This window comes from Caenorhabditis elegans, chromosome II (assembly GCF_000002985.6).
Source record: "Caenorhabditis elegans chromosome II".
In the NCBI taxonomy this organism is placed as follows: Eukaryota; Metazoa; Nematoda; class Chromadorea; order Rhabditida; family Rhabditidae; genus Caenorhabditis; species Caenorhabditis elegans.
This window is the reverse complement of record NC_003280.10, coordinates 13,134,244-13,157,265: the sequence shown is the minus strand read 5'-3', so window position 1 is coordinate 13,157,265 and position 23,022 is coordinate 13,134,244. Positions and strand designations below refer to the sequence as shown.

Below are 23,022 nucleotides of genomic sequence, written 5' to 3'. Positions count from 1 at the left end.
ACAAAAAAAAACAATGTTTGCCTCCAGAAAAACAGTTCAAAAAACAAAAAAAAAACAGCCGTCCGGTGCAGGTCACCGATAGTGCGTCAGCGTACAGATTTGCGCCAGCAAACTTTCTTTGCGCGTTTCTCGTCCTTGCGGGAAACTTGAATTTAGTTTCTTCTCTCCTTTTAAAAGGCTTTTCCACATTAATTTCTGTAAAAAAATTGATTTTCCAGTTGAAATTCTCCAATGAAAGCCGCTGAACACGATTTGCTCACAATTGAGCTTGCTCCACGGCGACGAGATGAGCTCCAAATCCACAATAAAAAGATTGCAGAGGTGAGATTAGTCTCAATTAAGCTTTAAAAGTCGCAACAATTGTATTTTCAGGTCGATCATTGGCTCAAAAATGTATTTTCTGAGTCAAACAAGCAGCTAGGAGTGATGTACCTCACAGGACCAGCTGGCTCGGGTTATTATTAATTAAAACAAATTTTTTAAAAAATTTTTTTAATATTTTCAGGCAAATCGACGACTGTCGAAGTGATGTGCACAGAGCAGAATATCGAAATCATCGAATATTCGCCAGAATATCTTCACAATGAAGATTTCGAGTGTGAAAAGCCGGATTTCACCCAGCTGCGGAGGTTTTTGTTGCGGAGACATGGAAGCTTGCGGGGTGGTGGCTTGAAAAAGCGGCTTCTTCTCGTCACAGAGCTGCCTGATCAAGCTTATAGTGATGCTGAGAAGTTTCGAGAAGATTTGTCAGAAGTTCTGCAACATATTTGGCATCCCGTGATATTCTGCCTCACGAATAGTATTGCATGCTGGAATTTGAACCCTGATCGATTGTTTACCAAGGACTTTAACATTGTTAGTAGTTGAGGAAAATTAAATTAAATTAATTTGATTTAAAACATGCCCATTTGTGGAAAATTAGAAAAATCTCAGTTTTCCCCTAATTCCTATTTGAATTGCCGCCAATTGAACTCGTTCGATGGAGCGCACTTGCATTATTTTAATTAATTAATTTTATTTATTCTCATTATTTGACTGATTTTATTCATTTTATATGTTTTTTTACTGGAAATTGAAAGAAATAAACAGGATAAATGCAAAATGTTTATTAAAAAGTAATTGAAAATGCGTAAAACTATAAAATATATGCTAATTCACAGTTTTATGCATTTTCAAATACTTTTTAACAAAAATTTTGCATTTTTCTTGTTTATTTCTTTCATTTTCCGATAAAAAATATGTAAAATGAAGAAAATCAGGAAATTAAGATAATGCAAGCGCGCTCCACCGAACAAATCCAATTGGCGGAAATTCAAATAGGAATGAGGGGAAAACTGAGATTTTTCCAATTTTCAAAAAATCATATAAAATCTAGAACAATTTTTTAATTTTTTTTAATCATGATATTCGGTCATTGTGACACCATAGGCGTGTTTTAAAGCAATTTAAAGCAAAAAATCCTTTTTTTTTCTTTCAGATGAATGGAATAGATACAGTAACATTCAACCCAGTTGCTGACTCCTTCATGAAAAAAGCACTCGTCCGCGCTTCAAACTGCCTGAGCTCCCCACTATCCGATGCAAAGCTGAATGTGATCGGAGAGGAAGCTGGAGGCGATTTGAGAATCGCTATGAATATGTTACAGATGAATTCGATTGGACCGAATGCTGATAGAAGAAGTGGAAATAGTGTGATATGTGCATCGAAAGCGAATCGAGAAGAAGCTTTTCATATGATTGGGCGAATTTTATACGCGAAACGTGTCAATCCGAATGTTCCGAAGCCGAGTCGTTTCTCGAAGCGAAGGCGGAAGTCTGCACCGATTCCGGAGCCGCTAGTGAGAACAGAGCTGGAGCATGACCCGACTGATATTATTACAATGTCGAGTATGACTTCTGAGAAGGTTTATAAATTGAAACAAAATTAATATATGGAGGAGAAGGACGAATTTCGCAACAAAACTGCTCAAAAAATCTTTAAAATTTCGAAAAATTGTACGTATTTTAGCTAAATTCTCGAATTTTGCCCACTTTCTGTGTCGCAGCCCGTTCGAAAATTGACTTTTTCGGAATTATCATCCTTTATTGCATATTTTGTTGATTGCTTTAAAACTCCCAAAATCTGAAAAGCTAAAAAAAATTTCCCAAAAATGGTCTAAAAATTAAAAAAAAATCCTCAAAAATCCCCTAAAAAGCTCCAAAATTGCTTTAAAAGTCTTCCAAAATCTTTGAAAAATGCTCTAAAAATGCTTCTCAAAAAATCCCTAAAAAGCTCTAAAATTGCTTAAAACTTCCTTCCCAAACCCGAAAAAAATCCAAAATGTTAGAAAATACTTTAAAATCTTTGAAATTGTTCAAAAATCCATTAAAATGATCCAAAAATGTGCACTGATTTTAGCTAAAATCTCGAATTTCGTCCACTTTTCTGTGTCGCAACTGTCCGAAGTTGATTTTTTTGGCATCCTTTATTGCATATTTTAGTAGTTTATCTAATTTAATTTCGCCGGTTAAGGTACATTTAAAGCCGATAGGTAGCCTATTTCGATCAGCTTTAAATGTACCTTAATCAACAAAATTAAATTAAAAAAAAAAAACTAAAATATGCAATTAAGGATGATAATTCTTTTTAAAAAAAGTCAATTTCGGACAGATATGACACAGAAAAGTGGGGAAATTTCGAGATTTTAGATAAAAATCAGTGCACATTTTTGGATCATTTTAAGGGATTTTTGAACAATTTCAAAGATTTTAAAGTATTTTCTAACATTTTGGATTTTTTTCGGGTTTGGGAAGGAAGTTTTAAGCTATTTTAGAGCTTTTTAGGGATTTTTTAAGAAAATTTGAAGCATTTCTCAAAGATTTTGGAAGACTTTTAAAGCAATTTTGGAGCTTTTTAGGGGATTTTTGAAGATTTTTATATTATTTTTAGAGCAGTTTTGTTATTTACGAAATTCGTTGTACATTTTGAGTTTATAGATTCAAAACCGTTCTTTCCAAAAAATCAATTTAATTTATTTCAGCTTCTCGACTTTCTATTTCAAAATGAGCCCATCTTCTGCTCGAATATATCCAAATATCGCTACGTCGCGGAGACTTTTTCGATGTGTGACTTTTTAACCGGAGACTGGACGACCCGAAAATCTCTGCCAGAAGATTACGTGGCACAGATGGCTACACGTTCGGTGATGTGGAATAACTACAAAGAACGTAGGGAATTTCGCCCTGAAATTCTAAAATTCTTCGTATTTTCCAGCTCGCCCGGGAACATTATTCGCAGTCGGACGTCCGTTAAGAAGCTCACTGGAAAAACACACGGCTCGAACGAAATTGGAATTGCAAAGACTTCCGATGATTGGTGCCAAGGATTATGCTGCTCTGTGAGCTTTTTCCCCCAGGAAAATATTATTTTTTATTCAAAAAATTAAATTTCCAGAACATGTCCGTATATAACAATCATCAAGGATATTATCGATCCGCAGAGAATCGAGTATTTCCTCTCGAGACCCATGGATATCAACTGGCAATGGGGAAATGATAAAATCGAGGAGCATTTAGAGAAACAGTATGCCCTAGACTACAAAGGACGTAAAAAACACCGTCTTCCCCTTCATAAGGCACCGAAGCCTTCCGGAAAGATTATCGAAGTGGTGGATTTGGAAGAGGAAGAGGAAAAGTTCACAATCGAGGAGTCCAGTGACGATTCTTTTGAAGAATTTTGATTTAAATTTAAATTACTGACTATTTAAATAATTTCTTTAAATTTTACGTGTTTCTCCGGTCATATCAATAAATCTGATTTTAATATTTTTAAACGCGTGACACCACACTAACCCAGGCTTCTGTCCTCCACTCTGAACTCTCCAATAAATCAGTCCTCGGAATCAAATCTGCAAAAAATCAAATTTTGTTTGATTTTCGTCTCCTCAAGTCCGCCGTCGCCCAATCGAACAATGTCGTATGCACAGAGTTTCTACGCCGATCAGAAGAAAGTCGAGAAGCCAGCGGAGCAAGGTAATTGATTTATTGATTTTTACGGTTTTTAGGGCTTGAAAGGCCCGCCGGCGCAAGCCGCCATGCGTCGCCGCCGGCTCTGGCTCCCATGTGTCTAGAATATAACTGACAGTTTACGAATTGCGAAATCGATTCCGAAATTTGAATTTTGATATTTTCGAGCACGAAAGACTGAAAGATGTTTAAATTACATCAAAAACTGTTACTACCACACAGTTTCAGAATTTTAAAACTAAAATTGCTCAACAATAATTGATTTATTGATCTATATGGTTTTCGGTGCTTGAAATCTGCCGGCGCAAGCCGCTATGAGCCGGCGCAAATTGTATAAGCTTCTGCCGGCGGGGGAACAAGCCGCCATGCGCCGCCGCCGGCGCCGGTGCAATGCATTGAAGCTCTGTTCTGCTCCCTTCTGAATTTAAAAACTAAAATATCACGTCTCAGGCATTGTTTCAACACTTAATCTGACTGCATGCGCCGCCGGCGGCGCTTTTCAATCCGCTATTACACCGACGTCGGCGGCGGCGCAAACCGCCGGCACACAGCGCGCCGCTAAATCTCGGTCCTTTTCCAAGCCCTATTGATTTTTCAACAAATCCATCATATTCCAGCTTCCTCTCCTGCCACGGCTGCCTTCCCCGCTACCACCCCAATCGCCGAGGATCCTCTGACTCCATCCCAAATCCAGGATGCCATCCGTCTCTACCGTTCGGTGCTCTCCTTGTCTGCGTCTGCCCCATCATCACCGGTTCGTCAAGCAGCGGCTCCAGTTGCTCCGGAACAGCCGATTGTGCACTCGGACTACTATGGTGGACCATCGGATATTCCGTTGTCCTACCGTGTTAAGTACACCACGACCCAGCAGGCACCTGCGTCTCCAGCTCCGGACTTCACAGAGCAACAGTTGATGGCTCAGCTGCAGGCTCTTCAGATCCAGCAGCAGCAGCAGCCGGCACCAGATGTTCCAGTCGTCGAGCCAGTTCAACAAGTTCAGCAAAAGCCAAAAGTTGCTCCGAAGATGCTTCACAAGATGTATGACGATGAAGAGTCTGGGTACTGCTTCGCTCGTAAAAAGGATGTGGAGCAAGAGGAGGAAGTTCCGGAGATCCACGTGGCCGCTCCAGTCACCACTCCGATACCGACCTACTCGGCTCCTCCGGTCAACTATGAAGCTCCGGTTTTCAACAACTACTACTCGAAGGGAGTCAGTGGGGTAAGTTCAGATATAAATCTCAAGATGTTCCTATTTTAAAGTTTTTCTTTTCCAGCCATCCGAGTACATTGGAATGTCGAACGATTGCAAGTTCATCTACGACAATCAAAGATCCGTGCCAGCATCTTACGCCCAGAAGAACGAGTACACTCTCGTCAATGCAGCACAAACCGCGGCTCCAGTGATCAACTATCGCCAGGAGGAGCAAGAAGAGCACGGTGGTGAGGACATCACTCAAGTTCCAGCCTCGCCAGCTGTTACTTCAAGATTCAGAGGGCTTATTAAGGTATATCACTTGAGCTTATAACTTGCAAAGAGATATTGTTCCAGAATGCTCAAACTCCAGTTCAAGCCACTGCTCCAATTGTTGTCGAGCGCATCACCCCAGTTGCTCAGAACAGCTACGGAGCCTTCATGCCGGTCAACCAGATGTCGATGGAGTCGGAGTATCAGCTGCCGGTGCTCAATGACTTGGCCTCGTGCATCGAACATTATTAGAAACTGGAGCTTGTCGGGCATTGAATCCTATACTTGATGTGTTTAACGATATTATTGTAACGGTTTTAGAAATGAAGGGATTTTTTAAAAGTCTTATTTGCACACCTATGAAGATAGGCGGTAGGCAGGGACGCCTTCTTGTCAGATTAAGTTCGATAATTTTTACGAATTTGTTATCATTCTTCTTTCCCTTTATGCTTTTTTCTCAAAATGTTGTTTTGAAATATGAGAATTTTCACTGATTGGGTACAATAGGAGAACCATTTCCAGAAATGCCTACCTGCCTTCAAAGCAACCTATAACTGCCTCAAGCCTATGTACAAACCTAGTGCCAAAACAGTAAACCTGTGTAAAGGTTCTATAACTATCCATGTAAAATGTTAATTTTGAACTTGATTATTGTTATCTAGATCTGATGGGCGCCCATTGGTAATTTTTTTTTCTACAAATTCGGCAAATCGTCACATTGCCGGTTTGCCGATTTACCGGAAATTTTCATTTTCGACAAATTGCCGGTTTGCCGATTTGACGGTAATTTTCAATTCTGACAAGTTGCCAATCTGTCAAAAATTTCAATTCCGGTAACTTGCCAATTTTCCGAAAAATTCAACTCCTGCAATTTGCCAATTTGCCAGATACTTTCAATTCCGGCAACTTGCCAATTCGCCGGAAATTTTAATTTTTGGCAAATTGCCGATTTTCCGGAAGTGATCAATTACTGCCATTTTGCCGTTTTGCCGATTTGCCGGAAATTTTCATTTTCCGCAAGTTGCCGGTTTGCCGACTTGCCGAAATTGTTCAATTTCTGACAATTTGCTGGGTTGCCGATTTTCCGGGAATTTTCAATTTTGCCAATTGCCGATTTACCAATTCGCCAGATACTATTATACCCGAAAATTTGCCAATTTGCCGGAAATTTTCAATTCCGGCAATTTACCGATTTGCCGGAAATTATCAATCCCGGCAAATCACGTATTTCAATTCCATTTTCAACATGTTTTTCCAACGTTTCAAATTGTGTTCCTGTTCAGCCCCTTTCCTGAAAAACTCTGGTTTTTGAAAATGATGCCACTATGACCTAAATTATCGAATCTGACAGATTCCTGCAGAGTGATCGCAGTTCGGTGAAGCGTAAATGTTTCAATCAAGACTACACAAACTACTCTTTAAATATAGTGTGTAGCTATAACTATGTATATATAGTTATAGCTACACAGGAACCAGAAAAATTTCCAAACATTCAATTGAGAACTCTCAAAATTCAAAAGATCGATAAGTTGTTCTCTGTAGGTACACATAGGCTAGCTTGTCCTTCTCGATTATCATCAGTCTCGGCAAGTAGTTGTTTTGTTTCAATTTGGACAGAACAAGAGAGATATCTGATAAAGAATATATGTGAAAAGAGAGAAAAGGAACATGTGATGATAAGGACAGGTACGTGCAAAAAATGAAACAGGTTAAGTTTCACTTGTTCTGGAAAAAGTCCGCATTTTTTCGGTTTGCCGAATGATTTTTTGAGACTCTTGATTTTTTGTGTTTTAAGCTGTGTGCCGGAATTGAAAACTTTCGGCAAGTTGGCAAATTGCCGGAATTGAAAATTTCCGGCAAATCGCCAAATTGCCGGAATTGAAAACTTCCGGCAAATCGGCAAATTGGCTAAATTGAAAACTTCAGGCAAATCGGCAAATTGCCGGAATTGAAAATTTCCGGCAAATCAGCAAACTGGCAAATTGCCGATTTGTCGGGAAAAAACCAATAATTCTTGGCAAATTGTGGTTTGCATAAGCACTTTTTTGGAAATTTTAGAACTTCAACTTTAATTGGCAAAATTGTACGCATCCTATGAACTACATCTATTTTGAAAAAAATAAGCAAATTCTATAAAAATATCTAAAGAAAACGGGAAAAACATTTCAAAGGACACAGTTTCCAGTGTTTCCTTTTTTTTTTGTTTTGTAGGTTCTTATAAAGATGCCAGGAGTTCCCTAATTTTTTTATTTTTGAAAAGTAGTTACCGAGCTCCCCTGATATAGGTATCCTATAGGATATAGGTTTTCGGAATTTCTAAAAATATTTTAGGTTACTGTATAAATTCTAACGGACTATTGTAAGAGTACGGTAGGCTCACATACGTTGACACAAAATACCTAACGGCCTTCAATGCCTGTCTCGTGCCTACACGCGTACCTACTGTCAAAAGTTTATGCCAACATTAGGTTATATATATAGATATTAGAGGTCAAAGTTGTGACTCATTATTTTGACAATTTTATAAAAGATGAGAGGTTTTCCTGTTAAGCAAAGGACCAGTCTTATGTTAATCAGAAAATTTTTATTGTATGGAATATTCGGCAAATCGGCAAAAATTCGGCAAAGTCGACAAATTTGGCAAATTATCGAACGCCGGAAATGTTCAGAGGGACTTTTTATAAGACGGAAACACTTAAAACTGTGCATTTTCAAAAACATTTTCTCGTTTTTTCTCGATATTTTCATATAATTTGCATACTTTTCATAATAGATGTAGGAACATTCATAGGATGCGTGCAATTTTGCCGCTTGAAATTGAAGTTCTGAAATTTTCAAGAAAAAAATTGCAAAACCACAATTTGCCGAAAATTTGCCGTTTTTTTCCGCAATTGCCGTTTTTTCCGGCAAATTCGGCAAATCGGCAATTTGCCCGCTTGTCGATTTTCCAAAATTTTCAATTTCGGTAATTTGCCAATTTCCCAGAATTTTTTAATTCCGGTAATTGGCCGATTTGCCAAAAACATAAATTCCGGCAATTTGCCGATTTGTGGATTTGCCAAAAATTTCAATTCCAGGAATTCGCCGATTTTTTTCACGCTATCAAAAATTATTCCCGATTCCTAATCACAATTACCATATTTTCCAAACCATCCACATTTCAAATGGATCCGTCAAAAAGTTTTGAACTTAAAGCTGGTCGGCATCTCAGATTAACTGTTTGATTTGATGAGAAATCAAAACATATCCACCTCTTAATCCGAATGGAAACATTTTGATAGGCAAACGAGAGAGGGAAAGTGATAAGCATTTATCAACACACGTACACCGACCTTATTCCCTTCTCTCTTTGCAATCATGATACATTTATATCTGCATAGAGAACTATCACATTTCGGAAAACTGTTCTTTGCTCAACCGGATTTCCATCTACTTTTTAGTCCTTCTAGTTCACATTGATGTTTGTTTTCAGTTTCGATTTCTGAATATTTCATATACATAGTTCCGGTCAACAAACAAGTTCGAAAAGATACGGTATGGATACGGCTATTGGTGATGGGCGGCGGGATAGGATAAAGTTGCAAGATTAGTAGGTCATACGGTAGGTACAATGACTACAAATCACGGAATTTGTGGATAATTGGAGAATGTTTCAAAGTAGGGTAGGACGTTTTTGAGCATCTAAAAAAACTGGAATGTAGCCGTAATAAGTACCTCTAACTACAAGAAATATGGGATCAATACACCGAAAATTTTCGAATTTTACTTATATGTTAATAATACAGAAATCTCAGATTTTTAGGTCCAAAAAAAACCGACAATTTTTGCCGAAAATTTCATTTCCGGCAATTTGTCGATTTGGCGAAAATTTTCAATTCTGTTACGTTGCCGGAAACTTTCATAATTGCGGAATTGTCGTTTGCCGGATATCATATTTGGCGGAAATATTTAGAGGACTTTTTTTTTTGAAATTTTCAGCAACTTGCCGGTTTGTCAATTTGGCGAAAGTTTCAATTCCGGCAATTGGTCGATTTTGCGAAAATTTACAATTCTGTCACGTTGCCGGAAATTTTCATAATTGCCGAATTGTCGTTTGCCAGATATCAGATTTACCGGAAATGTTTAGAGGATTTATTGAAAATTTTCGGCATTTTGCCGGTTTCACGATTTGTCGGAAATTTTCAATTCCGGCAGATTGCTGATTTGCCGAAAATTTCGATACGGGCAATTTGCCAATTTGCCGGAAAAATCGTTTTCCCACCCCTGTGTTGTATCTCGGATGATTTTGAAAATATCAGTATAATATTTATTAAAAAAATGTAGAGATAAGTGAAGCATCTTGGAAAATTTATCTAAATTAGATCGACCCAGGAAACTTGTCTAATTGGCCGGGATTCGAAAAAACTGAATTACCGTATAAAACATACTCCATCTTTTCCGAAAGTCTGCCCTATTTATTTATTCCAGTCGGAGAAAAAGGCATGGTGGGAAACTCAAATTTTCTAAATTCTAGAACTTTCTAAAAAATCTGAAATTTTCTAGAATTTACAATAAATTTTTATAATTTTAAAGAACATTGTTTCAAAAATGGTAAATAGAAATTTATTCTCTGAAATGAGAAATTTTGATAAATTAACAGTACACAAAATTTTTGGGAGTCGAAAATAAGTTCAAATCAATCGTTTTATTCTCGCATTTTTTTTTAAATATAATAAAGCCGTACTAATTTAAAATTTGATTTTAAAAATAAACACGATTTTTTTACTACGAAATGAGCTACAAAAATCAAAGACAATTGAAGATTTCACAATTTTTTAAGATGAAAAAAATATTGAAAAATGTTAAATTCCGAAGATAAGAAATCAAACTTTTTTCTTTTGTAAAAAATATATTTGTTAAATTTTCGGCAAATTTATTTTCCGGCAAATTCGGCAAATCGGCAAATTTTCGGTTTGCCGATTTGCCGGAAGTTTTCATTTTCGGCGATTTGCCGATTTGCCGTTGCCGGCTCAAAATTTGGCGGAAGGTTTTAGGCGGATTTTTTAAAGGACGGAAACACTTAAGACTGTGCATTTTGAATTTTTTTTTCCGTTTTCTGTAGATATTTTCATAGAATTTGCTTACTTTTCAAAATAGATGTAGGAACATTCATGAGAAATTAAAGTGCACACAAGAGACAGCTATACTTTAAAAGCCGAAAAAGAAATGTAAGTCATTGATTGTTCAATTGCCGTTCGGCAAATTTTTTGTCGACAAATTCGGCAAATTGGCAAATTGCCGATTTGCCGGAAACTTTTATTTTTGGCAATTTGTCGATTTGCCGATTTATCGGATATTCTCAATTCCTGCAATTTGCCGATTTGCCGGAAATTTTGATTTTCTGCAACTTGCTGATTTGCCGGAAACGTTCATTTTCGGCTAATTATCGATTTGCCGGAAACTTTCATTTTCGGCAAATTACCGATTTGCCAATTTGCCGGAAATTTTAATTTTCGGCAAGTTTCCGGTTTGTCGATTTTCCGGAAATTTTCATTTTCGGCAGTTTGCCGATTTTCCGAATTGCCGGAAATTTACCGATTTGCCGGTTTGCCGTTTGCCAAACATCAATTTGCCGGAAATTTTTAGAGGGAGTTTTTAGAAGACAGAAACACTTGAAACTGTGCCTTTTTGAAATTTTTTCCCGTTTTTTCTAAATATTTTCATAGAATTTGCTTATTTTCGAAAAAGATGCTGGAACATTCATAGAATGCGTACATTTTTGCCGATTAAAATTGAAATTCTAAAGCTTAAAAAAATTGAAAAACCACAATTCGGCGAAAATTTTCGAAAATCTCCGTTTTTCCGGCAAATTCGGCAAATCGGCAAATTACCGGATTGCCAACAAAAATTTCAATTCCAACGATTTACCGGTTTGCCGATTTGCCGGAAGTTTCAATTCCGACGATTTGCCAAAAAATTTTTAATTCCGGCAATTTGCCGATTTGCAGGTTTGCCCAAAATTTAAATTCCGGCAAGTTGCCGATTTGTCAAAATGCTAAATTTCTGCAATTTGCCGATTTGCCGATTTGCCGGAAAAAATCGTTTGTAGTTTGCCGCCCAGCCTAGTTTACCGGTACACTGTGTGCATAAATCGTAATCAAATATAGGGATCCTATTGGATATCACTCGAGAAAACTGAATTACCGTATAAAACTTCTAATCCTTCCAAATCCGAAGAACCTGAGAAGTTGTCAAACACACATACAGGGAACAAATAGTTTTTCGCATTTTCAAAGATAAAAACCAAAACTTGAATCCTTTTTGACCGCCCCCCCCCCCTTCAAACTAGCATCATTGAAACAATGCGCATTCCACGTGATATGAACACACACATACACACTTCAATCTTTATCATCAAAATCGTGAAAATCAGGATCAAAATGTGGCCACCTGTTATGCTATAGATCTTGGTTCAACGGGATCATCTCCCATCCTTTGAGAACATCTTCTCTCCTCGTCACGGGAAGGCACCGCCCAGCAAGTGATAACCACGTTTTGGAAAAACTTTCGGGATGAATCCGAAAACTCCGCCCTCTTTACATCCAGAAATCCATAAAATCACAGGGAATCCCTTTTCTCTGGTCTCTGGTTTACCACATTATGATCCTATTCCCTATTATTTTATTTCTAACACTTCTACCGTATCCATGCACCTGCTTAAAAGTTAAATCGGAAGTAGATGTGACAAAATATGGGTTGACGCAAAAAGAAATCTTGAAATCTCCACATTATAAAGACAAAGTTTTCAATGTTCCCATGTCGACAGAGTCTGGAGAAGAGCTCTTGGAGCATTGGGCGGTTCAAGGATTTTCCGGAGTTGTCGCAGCGATTGCTACAAGAAGGTGAGATCAGACTTTGTTATTTTAGACCTAAAATGGTCTAAAGCTACCGAATTTTGTGATGAGACGTTCTGAAAATTTTTCAAAAAAAAGTTATGGCCGCTCAAAGTTTTGGAAAAAATGATCTTTTTTTTTAGCTAAAATCTCAAATTTTGGCAACTTTTCGCGGCAATTTTCGACCGGCAATTCTACAAAATGAGACAGTTGGGCATGTTCCCCATAAATTTTTCATTAAAATTTAATGATACAATATAGAAAAATATTTGCTTTATTTGAAAATAACTGTTATTTTAGTAGAAAAATCTCCAAAAATAGTCTGAATGTTGACAATTGCCGGTTAAAATTGCCGAAAAAGTGGCGGCAATTTTCACCGGTAATTTTCAATATTCGGACAATTTTTGAACACTTTCTCGGTTGTTCCAAGTCAAATAAAAGTTATCTTCAAATAAAGTAAATATTTGTCTATATTATATCATGAAAATTTAATGAAAAATATTGTGGGAACATGTCCAACCATCTCATTTTGTAGAATTGCCGGCTGGCAATTGCCGCGCACTCTGAAAAGTTGCCGAAATTTGAGATTTTAGCTAGAAATTGACCATTTTTGCCTAAACTTTGAGCGGCCATAACTTTTTAAAAAATAAATTTTCAGAACGTCTCATTACAAAATTTGGTAGTTTTGGACCATGTTAGATCTAAAAATGGCAATTTCTCAAATTTCGTTACTTAACATTTAAGAAAATACGCATTTAATGCCACGAGCAATTTGTTAAATTTGTTAAATATATTAATATTTCAGACTAGCCCTTGTTGAAGACTACCAAAAAAAGAGCCATGAGAAATGCTCATCCGAGGCTGAAACTCTTTCGGAGCACGCAAGTTGCTTGCTCAAGCTAGAAGACGACGCACATAGAAATCGATTGGTTCATAGGAGAAAGCTCTTCAGCAGAAGTGAGCATTTTAATTTTACGTAGTTTAAAAGGTAAACATTTCTAGTTGACTTGAGAATTTCTGAAGAAATTTTCCCAATTTTGCCCAAATTTTGCCCAATTAGTCGGCTTGCTGTACGAGCTGACAGCCAAAAAAAAAAATCAGCTAGCCGTTCAGCCCTGATCCCCACTGTACTGAACATATTCCAGAGATGCGTCGCCGAATCGATAAGATGGTTACCAACACTACAATGACTCCAATAACTGAAAAAGAGATTCGGGAAGATAAAGAATGGATTGGGTCATTCAAGTTTCGGGCAAAACGAGAAATTAGAGTGCACACCAGAGATAGCTATACTTTAAAAGCCGAAAAAGAAATGTAAGTGGTTGAGTGTTGGCGGCAAAAATTGTTTATTGACAAAAAAAATTGGCAAATCGGATTGCCGGTTTTCGGCGAATTATCGATTTTCCGGAAACTTTCATTTTCGGCAAATTACCGATTTGCCAATTTGCAGGAAATTTTAATTTTCGGCAAATTTCCGGGTTGCTGATTTTCCGGAAATTTTGATTTTCGGCAAATTGCCGATTTGTCGGAAATTTTGATTTTCGGCTATTTGCTGATTTGTCAGAAATTCTCAATTCCGGCAATTTATCGATTTGCCGAATCGCCGGTTTGCCGGTTTGCCAAATTGCCAGACGTTTTTAAAGATAATTTTTATAAGACGGAAACACTTAAAATTGTGCCTTTTTGAAATTTTTCCCGTTTTCTTTAGATATTTTTATAGAATTTGCTTATTTTTTTCAAAACAGATGTAGGAACATTCATCGAATGCGTACCATTTTGTCGACAAAATTTGAAATTCTGAAATTTCCAAAAAAGTACAAAACCACAATCCACTATTTGTCGACAGTTTTCGGCAATTGCCATTGTCCGACAAACTCGGCGAATCGACAATTTGCCGGTTTGCCGGTTTTTCGGAAGTTTTCAATTCCGGCAATTTTTTAATTTGCCAATTTGCCGGAAGTTTTCAATTCCGACAATTTGCCGATTTGCCGATTTAAACAATTTGTTTGCTGCCATAAAATATGTATAAACCGTAATCTGTTCTAGGACACCATTCGGCCTGGTAACGAGACATCTCTCTAGCGCTGTGAAACTTCTCAAAAAGACGGACAAGGTGTCAAAGTGGCAAGATACTATCGAACGAATCACCAAGAAAGCCGAAGAAATCAAAGAGCAAAAGAAAATGGAGGATTTTATGCAAAAGAGAATGTCGATTTATGCAGATGCAGCTGAAAAGATGAAGCAGAATAAGAAGATTGCGAAGGATGATAGTTTAAAGGAGTTCAACGATTTGGAGCAATTTATAGACAATGATCAGATTAAGGAGGTGTTGAGGAATAGGAAGAATAAAATGACGGAACAGGAAAAGTTGATGATGATTCCGATGAAAATGATGAGAGATGGTTAGTAATGTGAAAATTTTTAATTTGGCCAAAAGATATATTTTTACAAAACGAAACCTTCTAATTATAATAAATAAAAAACAGCCGCCAAGATGGGATTGGAAATGTCGGGTCACAATACAACAGATTTCGATCGGAAAATTGTCAGAATTATCAGTCCACGTCTTATGAGTGTGATTCCACAAGAAGAAGCTGCAAAGAATAATGAGGTAAGGGACAGGCGTGTGCGGCAAATTTGGCAAATTTGCCGAAGTTGCCGAACCCTAACGATTTCGGCACCCGGCAATTTTCGGACTAGCCGAATTTCAAAAGTTTCGGTCGGCCAAATCAATTTTGGCGACCGGTAGTGGCCAAAATTGCCGCTTGCCGAAAAATTCCAAAACCGGCAATTTTCAAGTTTGCCGAACCATAACAATTTCGGCAACGGGCAATTGCCAAAAATTTTCAAAACCGGCTATTGCCGAAATTGTCGATTGCCGAAAAATTCCAAAACCGGCAATTTCCAAAATTGCCGATTGCAGGAAATTTCGAAAACAAGCAAATCTCGATAGAAAACAAAAATTTCCAAAACCAGCAAATCTCGAAAAAAATGCCCAAAACCGGCAGTTTCTGAAATTGCCGATTGCCGGAAATTTTCAAAACCGGCAATTTCCGAAATTGCCGATTGCCGGGAAATTTCCAAAACCGACAATTTCCAAAATTGCGGATTGCCGAAAATTTCTAAAACCGACAATTGCCGAGAGTTTCCAAAACCGGAAATTTCCGAAGTTGCCGATTCCAGGGGCGGCAAATCACGAAATTTGCCGAGCTCGGTCAGTTTGGCAAATTCGGCATATTTGCCGGACACAATGTTCGAAATTTACAGATTGATCTCCTCTCTCCTTCACTATTTGCTCTACACGAGGATGGCTCTGGAGTAGAAAAGAAAGCATCACTCGGAAACATCCTAGGATCTCTCACCGATAACAAAGACTCTCAGGATTTCTTGGATTTTATTGTGGAAGCAACTGGTGTCAATGAAGCGATGGAACGGGTTGAAAGAAAAATCGGAGAGTATCGAAGACTCAAAGACGATGCGATGGGAAGAGGGCCTGAAGGTCAACCGTTGTACTTCACAAAAGAAAATGTAACAGAAAAATATCCGCATGAGGCGAGGAAAATCGAAATGTTCGAGTCTTTGGATAAAACTTATACCGATGAGCAGCTCAAGGAGATGAACAGAACAGGCTATACTATTATGAGACATGATCAGATGGATTTGATCTACGGGAAGGGATCAGTGGGGGAAAATGAGAAGTTCTTGAAATTGGCAAAATCAATGAGCAGACCACAAATCGATAGAGCTATTATGGGAACAATCAAGGACTTGGCACATGAGAAAGTCAAATTTGAGGCAAAGAGAAATGATATTATTTTATCACCGATCACATTTAGTAACTTCATTTTGGATCCAGTGGTGAGTTAACTGGCCTGTGCGCAGGGGTGCATGACAATTGCAGACCGGCAGTTCTACAAAATTAGACGGTTGGGCATGTTCCAACAATATTTTTCATTAAATTTTTTATTTTTTTTTCATTAAAGATACAATATAAAAAATATTTGCTTTACTTGAAAATAATTTTCACTAGACTTTTAAATAGCGAGAAAGTGTTCAAAAATAGTCTGAATGTGGAAAATTGCCGTCAATTTTTCGGCAATTTTCACCGGAAATTTTCAACATTCAGACTATTTTTGAAGATCTTTCTACTAAACTAACAGTAATTTTTAAATGAAGCAAATATTTTTTATATTCTATCATTAAATTTCAATGAAAAATTTATGGGGAGCCTGGCCAACCGTCTCATTTTGTAGAATTGCCGGTCGACAATTGCTGTGCCGGTCGACAATTGCTGACTGTGCAGCAAACATACAAAACGGCTTCAATATTTTCAATATGATAATCCAATTTTTTAAATCTAAAATAGGTATAGAAGTGTAGAAAAATGTTTGTTCTATCTGAAAATAATATTTATGTTTGTTGAAAAGTTTGAAAAAATTTTCAAATAGTCCCTGGAAGTTATCGTTTGCCGAAATACTTTTAACGGCATTTTTTTCAGCAAACGGCAACTTTCTGGCACAACTTGAGGCTTTTTAAGAGATTTTTCAACAAATATAAATGTTATTTTCAGATGGAACGAATTTTGTTTAATATATAGAAACATGTTTGTATATTCTGAAAAGAATTTTACTTTTCAGTGAAAGTTTTGAAAAATTGCTCGAAGACTATCTTAGTTTCGTAATGTGCCGATCAGGGCTATCTGAAAATTTGCAGAGCTCGGCAAACTCGGCAAATTCGGCAAATTTGCCGTTCTTCGCAAACTCGGAAAATTTTGATTTTTAAATATTTTTTGGAGCACCAAAATTACTGTTATTCATAGAAAAATTTTGAATAGTGTAATATTGCCATTATCAGTGGCTCTGTCTCAATTTTCTCAAAAATCGAACGCTCTTACTTGAAAATCTGGAAAATTTATTCAAAATTTTCCAACAAAAAATCTCCCATATTGCAGGCTGTCTCCCAACCGGCAATCCTGTCTCCTGTCATGCTGTCATCACTGATCCTCTCTCCAGCTGTCTACGGAGTAATGATCCTTTCCCCATGGCTATTGGTACCTGTCATTCTTTCCCCGCGTCTTCTATCACCAGTAGCTGTGAATCCGTTCCTGCTGGTTCCGATCATTCTATCACCTCTAGCCTTTAACCCATTCATCCTGTGCCCAGGATCCATGAATCCATTCGTACTTTCCCCGCTCATCTTCGCCCCATTCATTCTCTCCCCACAAGTACTGACTCCACTGATCTTGACTCCGTTCTGTCTCGGACCAATTATTCTGAACCCACTGGCGTTGAGTCCCCTAGTTCTGTCCCCATTCGTCTTGTCCCCGACAATCCTCTCTCCTCAGTATGTGACTGCTGTCGTGCTTTCTCCATATGCTCTGAGCCCCGCGTGGGGATCCGATGGAGCTATGGTCACCGTGTTTGCCTCTCCAAGTTGGCTTTCATAACATATATATATATATATATATATATACTTCACTTGTGAATTTATGGGTCATATATCTAACTTCTCAATCTACAACTATTACATGTACAATTTAATAATTGATTATTTTTAATAATAATAAAAATATAATAATTTTTATTTTGACTTACACTAAAACAAATCCAGACAAGATAGTCTAAAGAAAATATTTTTTAAGCTGTTCGAAAACTGGTATGAGAGTGGATAAAGATTAGTTTTCTGAGCGTCTAACAAATTAACAAATTACATCAAGATACATTAAGTGCTCCTCTCAAGCAAGGAGTGTTCGGCAAGTTAGCCAAATTTGCCATTTGCAGACCTCGGCAAATTTTGAAATTTGCCGCACAGATTTATCTTGCAGCATTAGGCAAAAATCGAGCGAAAACCAGTGAACTTAGTTTTTTTTGCATAATTTTTTACACTTTTTGAGCTCCAAAAAATATTGCCATATTACTAAGAGTACGGTAAAGTTGCCGAATAGTTCTGCTTTTCCAACCGACAAAACTGCCGATTCGCCAAATTTGCCGGAAAAACTGCAATTTGCCGAAAGTTTCCGGCAAATTGTGGGTTTGCACTTTTTTTTTGGAAATTTCAGAATTTCACATCCTATGAATGTGCCTACATTTATTTTGAAAAGTATGCAAATTCCATGAAAATATTTAGAAAAAACGGAAAAAAATTCAGAATTTTTTCCGCAGTTTTAATTGTTTCCGCGTCTGATAAAAAAATCTCTCTAAACATTTCCGGCAAACGGCAAATCGGCAATTTTCCAAAAATAAAATTTTTCGGCAAATCGGCAAACCGGCAATTTGCCGATTTGCCGAACGGCAATTGCCGCTCATCCCTGTCTCTCACTGAAAAAGTGCCCATCTACAAAATATTGGCAATTCACTAAAAATTTGGCAACTTGCCAAAAATTGCCATTTCACTAAAAAATAGGCAAGTTGCCAAAAATTGCCATTTCACTATAAATTTGGCAATTTGCCAACAATTAGCACTTCACTAAAAATTTGACAATTTACGAAAAATCGGCAATTTATTTAACTATTGCCAATTAAAAAAAATTGGTTCACTGAAAAATGGAAATTCACTAGAAATTTGGCAATTTGCAACAATTGGCACTTCACTAAAAAATTGGCAATTTGCCAAAAATTGCCATTTCACTAAAAATTTGCCAATTTACGAAATACTGGCTATTCACTAAAAATGGAAATTCACTAGAAATTTGGCAATTTGCCAACAATTGGCACTTCACAAAAAATTGCCAATTTCTGAAAAACTGGCATTTCACTAAAAACTGGCATTTCACTAAAAACTGGCAATTCACTAAAAATCTGACAATTTGCCAAAAATTGCCATTTCACTAAAAATTTGGCAATTTGCCAAAGATTGCCATTTCACTAAAAATTTGCCAATTTACGAAAAACTGGCAATTCACTAAAAAATGGCAATTTGCCAAAGATTGTCATTTCACTGAAAAGTTGGCAATTTGCCAAAGATTGTCATTTCACTGAAAAGTTGGCAATTTGCCAAAAATTGCCATTTCACTAAAAAATCGGCAAGTTGCCAAAAATTGCCATTTCACTAAAAATTTGCCAATTTACGAAATACTGGCTATTCACTAAAAATGGAAATTTACTAGAAATTCGGCAAGTTGCCAAAAATTGCTATTTCACTAAAAATTCGGCAAGTTGCCAAAAATTGCCATTTCACTATAAATTTGGCAATTTGCCAACAATTGGCACTTCACTTAAAACTTTGACAATTTAGCAAAGTCCTCCATCTTCCCTTTTTTTCTTTATTAATTTTTTCTCTAGAGGTCTCTAGATGTTGTAATGTTCTTTTTGTTTCTTGGCAAAGTGCCAAACTGCATAAATTCCCGCATTTGTTTTTGACTAAATCATAATAGGAGAGAGACCGACTCCAAGTGTGTTGAGAGAGAACAAATTTTTTTGTCTTTTTCACTCATTTTTCGCCGTTTTTTTTCTCTCTTTTCTCATCCTCAAGTTTATTGTACTCTACCGGCTGCTTTAAATTTAAATTTCGTGTTTTTCAGATCGCAAAAAAATGAGCGACTCAGACAGTGTCGGAGAATCAAGCCATCCGAAGAAGACCGCACCAAAGAAGGAGAAGGCGTCACCGAAGAACAAGAAAGATGATGGTTGGTTAATTTGTAGAGTTTCTTGATTCTAATTTGCTTCTTTTCAGCCAACGAGTCGATGGTTATGACTGAAGAGGACCGCAATGTGTTCACGTCGATCGACAAAAAAGGTGGTGGCTCGAAACAAATGGCGATCGTGGATATCTACCAAAAGAAGTCCCAACTCGAGCACATCCTCCTGCGTCCGGACAGCTACATCGGCTCAATCGAGCACACCGAGAAGAAGCCGATGTGGGTCTACAACATGGAGGACAGCAAGCTGGAGCAGCGTGACATCTCATACGTGCCGGGACTATTCAAGATTTATGACGAAATCCTTGTAAATGCGGCTGACAACAAACAGAGAGATCGGAAGATGAACACGATAAGAGTTACCATCAACAAGTAAGTTTAGAGCGTAGCACAAAATGAATTTAAATTGATTTTACCTTCTTTCAGGGCGAAAAACGAGATCTCTGTATACAACAACGGAAAAGGAATTCCTGTCACTCAGCACAAAGTGGAGAAAGTCTTCGTTCCTGAGCTTATTTTCGGAAGTCTTCTCACGTCATCAAACTTCGTCGGCAATCAGAAGGCAATGATAGGAGGACGAAACGGATATGGAGCTAAACTCTGCAACATTTTCTCCACAAAATTCACTTGTGAGACGTCATCTCGGGTCTACAAAAGTGCATTCAAGCAAACGTGGATCAACAACATGACGCGTGATGAGGAGCCGACGATTGTTCCGAGCACCGACGAAGACTTCACGAAGATCACATTCTCGCCGGATCTGGCAAAGTTCAAGATGAAGGAACTTGACGACGATATCTGCCATTTGATGGCTCGGCGTGCCTACGACGTGGCGGCAACCTGTAAAGGTGTAGACGTCATCCTCAATGGAGAGATGATTTCAGTCAAGGGATTCGAGGACTACGTGAAAATGTATACTTCACAAATCACATTTGAAGGAGAGCCTCTGAAGACGGTCTACGAGCAAATTGGAAATCGCTGGCAGGTGGCTTTGGCCCTTTCGGACGTTGGCTTCCAGCAAATTTCGTTTGCTAACAACGTTTCCACCACAAAAGGAGGAAGACATGTGGACCATGTTGTCGACCAGATGATTGCGAGACTCAAGGGCTCGATCAAGCAGGAGCTTTCAAAGGACGTCGATCCATTCATGGTAAATTTCTTTCTTTCTTTCGACCTTTTATTTAAAACAAAATAGCTATATGAGCTCCTTGGTGTCTTTATAATGAGAAAATTGTGCAAATTTTGAAATTTTCTAGAGATTTCCGCAAAACTTCTATAGTATCGGGCACTAAGATGGAGAATGTTTTTATTTAGTTTCAAAGAAGTTAAAATTTTGAATCGATTTTGCGAATTTAAATGAAATAACAGTAATAATCCGACTAAATTAAATTTTTCAGATTGAAAACCATTTGTGGGTTTTCGTGAACTGTCTCATCGAGTGGCCAACGTTCGACTCGCAAACGAAGGAAATGATGACGCTACGGCACGATCGATTCGGATCCACATGCGCTCTGAGCAAGAAATTCTGCAAAACGGCTTTACAAATTGGCCTGATCCGCCAAATTTCCCGTGAAATTGGTGTAGATATCCGAGAAAATCTCGTCCAGAAAGCCTCGGAAAGCTCGCCAATAAAGGTAATTTATCTCAACTAAAAATTCAATTCTAATTTACATTTATTTCAGTGCATTCCAAAGCTTGAAGATGCCAAAGAAGCTGGAACCAAAACTTCCGAACGGTGCACATTGATTGTGACGGAAGGAGACTCGGCCAAAACGCTTGCTATTTCGGGACTTTCCGTTGTTGGACGGGACAAGTTCGGAGTCTTCCCGCTCCGAGGAAAGTTGCTGAATGTCCGCGACGCAAGTGTGAAGCAGATCGCCGAGAATGCTGAAGTCAACGCGATGATCAAGATCCTCGGACTTCAGAGAGATTTAAAGTACGAGTTTGATGATGAGTTCAGGACACTTCGATACGGGAAGCTGATGATCATGGCTGATCAGGATCAGGATGGCTCTCACATCAAAGGTCTCATTATCAGTTTTCTACATCATTTCTGGCCATCACTGATTCAACGGAACTTCGTCGAGGAGTTCATCACTCCAATTGTCAAAGCCACCAAAGGAAAAGAAGAAGTCTCCTTCTACTCGCTCCCAGAATACTCTGAGTGGAGAACGAACACGGACAACTGGAAGTCGTATAAGATCAAGTACTACAAGGGATTAGGTACATCGACTGCCAAGGAAGCTAAGGAGTAGTTCCTGGACATGGTTCGTCATCGTATCCGCTTCAAGTACAACAGAGCTGATGATGATAACGCTATCGACATGGCTTTCTCAAAGCAGAAAATTGAAGAGAGAAAAGACTGGCTTTTGAAGTGGATGCGGGAGAAGAAAGACAGAAAGGAGCAGGGACTTGCTGAAGAATATCTCTACAACAAGGACACTCGATTCGTCACCTTCAAAGATTTCGTCAATCGCGAATTGGTCTTCTTCTCGAGTCTCCACAACGAAAATAATATTTTTTAAAAAATCTAGAATCCCAATCTATCAAAACATTTCAGGAATTCCATAATTTTTATTTTTGCTCTTTTTACGCCTGTATATACCTGTGGAAATTGGAATTCGAAACAAAAACCTCTCTAGCGCGGCTTAAATTTACTTTCATGTCCCACAAACTTACCTATAATATTTTTAAAAAATCTAGAATCCAAATCTATCAAAACATTTCAGGAATTCCATAATTTTTATTTTTGCTCTTTTTACGCCTGTATATACCTGTGGAAATTGGAATTCGAAACACAGTTAGATTGTTCACAGTTAGATTTCAGCTGGCCCAGTTCCCAATCTAACCAGGAAGTTCTTCGTCTCAATTGCAAGAGAAACGAGGAAAAAATTAATCAAAGTTAAAAAATTAATCAAAATTAAAAAAATAAAAGGTTTGTATTAAAATTTGAAAATAAAAACAGGCTTAAAGATAGGAGGCACATTCACATTGGGTTGGAGACAATGGTGGGGAAAATGAAAAATGGTGGGAAAATGAAGTAAA

The 23,022-nt window shown here is 37.7% G+C and overlaps 3 protein-coding genes, 1 non-coding gene and 1 pseudogene across 5 annotated transcripts; 4 read left to right on the top strand and 1 right to left on the bottom strand.

Moving 5' to 3' along the window:
* Positions 1-218: 218 nt before the first annotated feature.
* hpr-17 (uncharacterized protein) lies at positions 219-3,802 on the top strand. Its single transcript, NM_064392.7, has 7 exons — positions 219-321; positions 373-454; positions 506-855; positions 1,478-1,903; positions 3,020-3,206; positions 3,253-3,376; positions 3,433-3,802. The coding sequence occupies exons 1-7, from the start codon at positions 232-234 to the stop codon at positions 3,716-3,718; spliced, it is 1,545 nt and encodes a 514-aa protein (NP_496793.1). The 5' UTR covers positions 219-231; the 3' UTR covers positions 3,719-3,802.
* A 64-nt stretch (positions 3,803-3,866) lies between these two features.
* Positions 3,867-5,807, top strand: spe-18 (Prion-like-(Q/N-rich)-domain-bearing protein). The gene is made up of 4 exons (NM_064391.5): positions 3,867-4,010; positions 4,622-5,223; positions 5,279-5,509; positions 5,554-5,807. The coding sequence occupies exons 1-4, from the start codon at positions 3,950-3,952 to the stop codon at positions 5,719-5,721; spliced, it is 1,062 nt and encodes a 353-aa protein (NP_496792.1). The 5' UTR covers positions 3,867-3,949; the 3' UTR covers positions 5,722-5,807.
* Positions 5,808-11,955: 6,148 nt separating this feature from the next.
* On the bottom strand, positions 11,956-12,131 carry F32A11.9. Its single transcript, NR_051823.1, has one exon. It is a non-coding gene; the product is annotated as an Unclassified non-coding RNA F32A11.9 (non-coding RNA).
* mltn-1 (MLt-TeN (mlt-10) related) lies at positions 12,041-17,922 on the top strand. Its single transcript, NM_001026961.4, has 7 exons — positions 12,041-12,350; positions 13,147-13,298; positions 13,487-13,655; positions 14,388-14,743; positions 14,828-14,952; positions 15,609-16,199; positions 17,293-17,922. The coding sequence occupies exons 1-7, from the start codon at positions 12,109-12,111 to the stop codon at positions 17,785-17,787; spliced, it is 2,130 nt and encodes a 709-aa protein (NP_001022132.2). The 5' UTR covers positions 12,041-12,108; the 3' UTR covers positions 17,788-17,922.
* Positions 17,923-19,871: 1,949 nt separating this feature from the next.
* On the top strand, positions 19,872-22,232 carry F32A11.4 (annotated as a pseudogene). The gene is made up of 5 exons: positions 19,872-19,965; positions 20,013-20,349; positions 20,404-21,127; positions 21,375-21,611; positions 21,660-22,232. Coding segments are annotated over exons 1-5 (1,965 nt in total).
* The last annotated feature ends 790 nt before the right edge of the window (positions 22,233-23,022 follow it).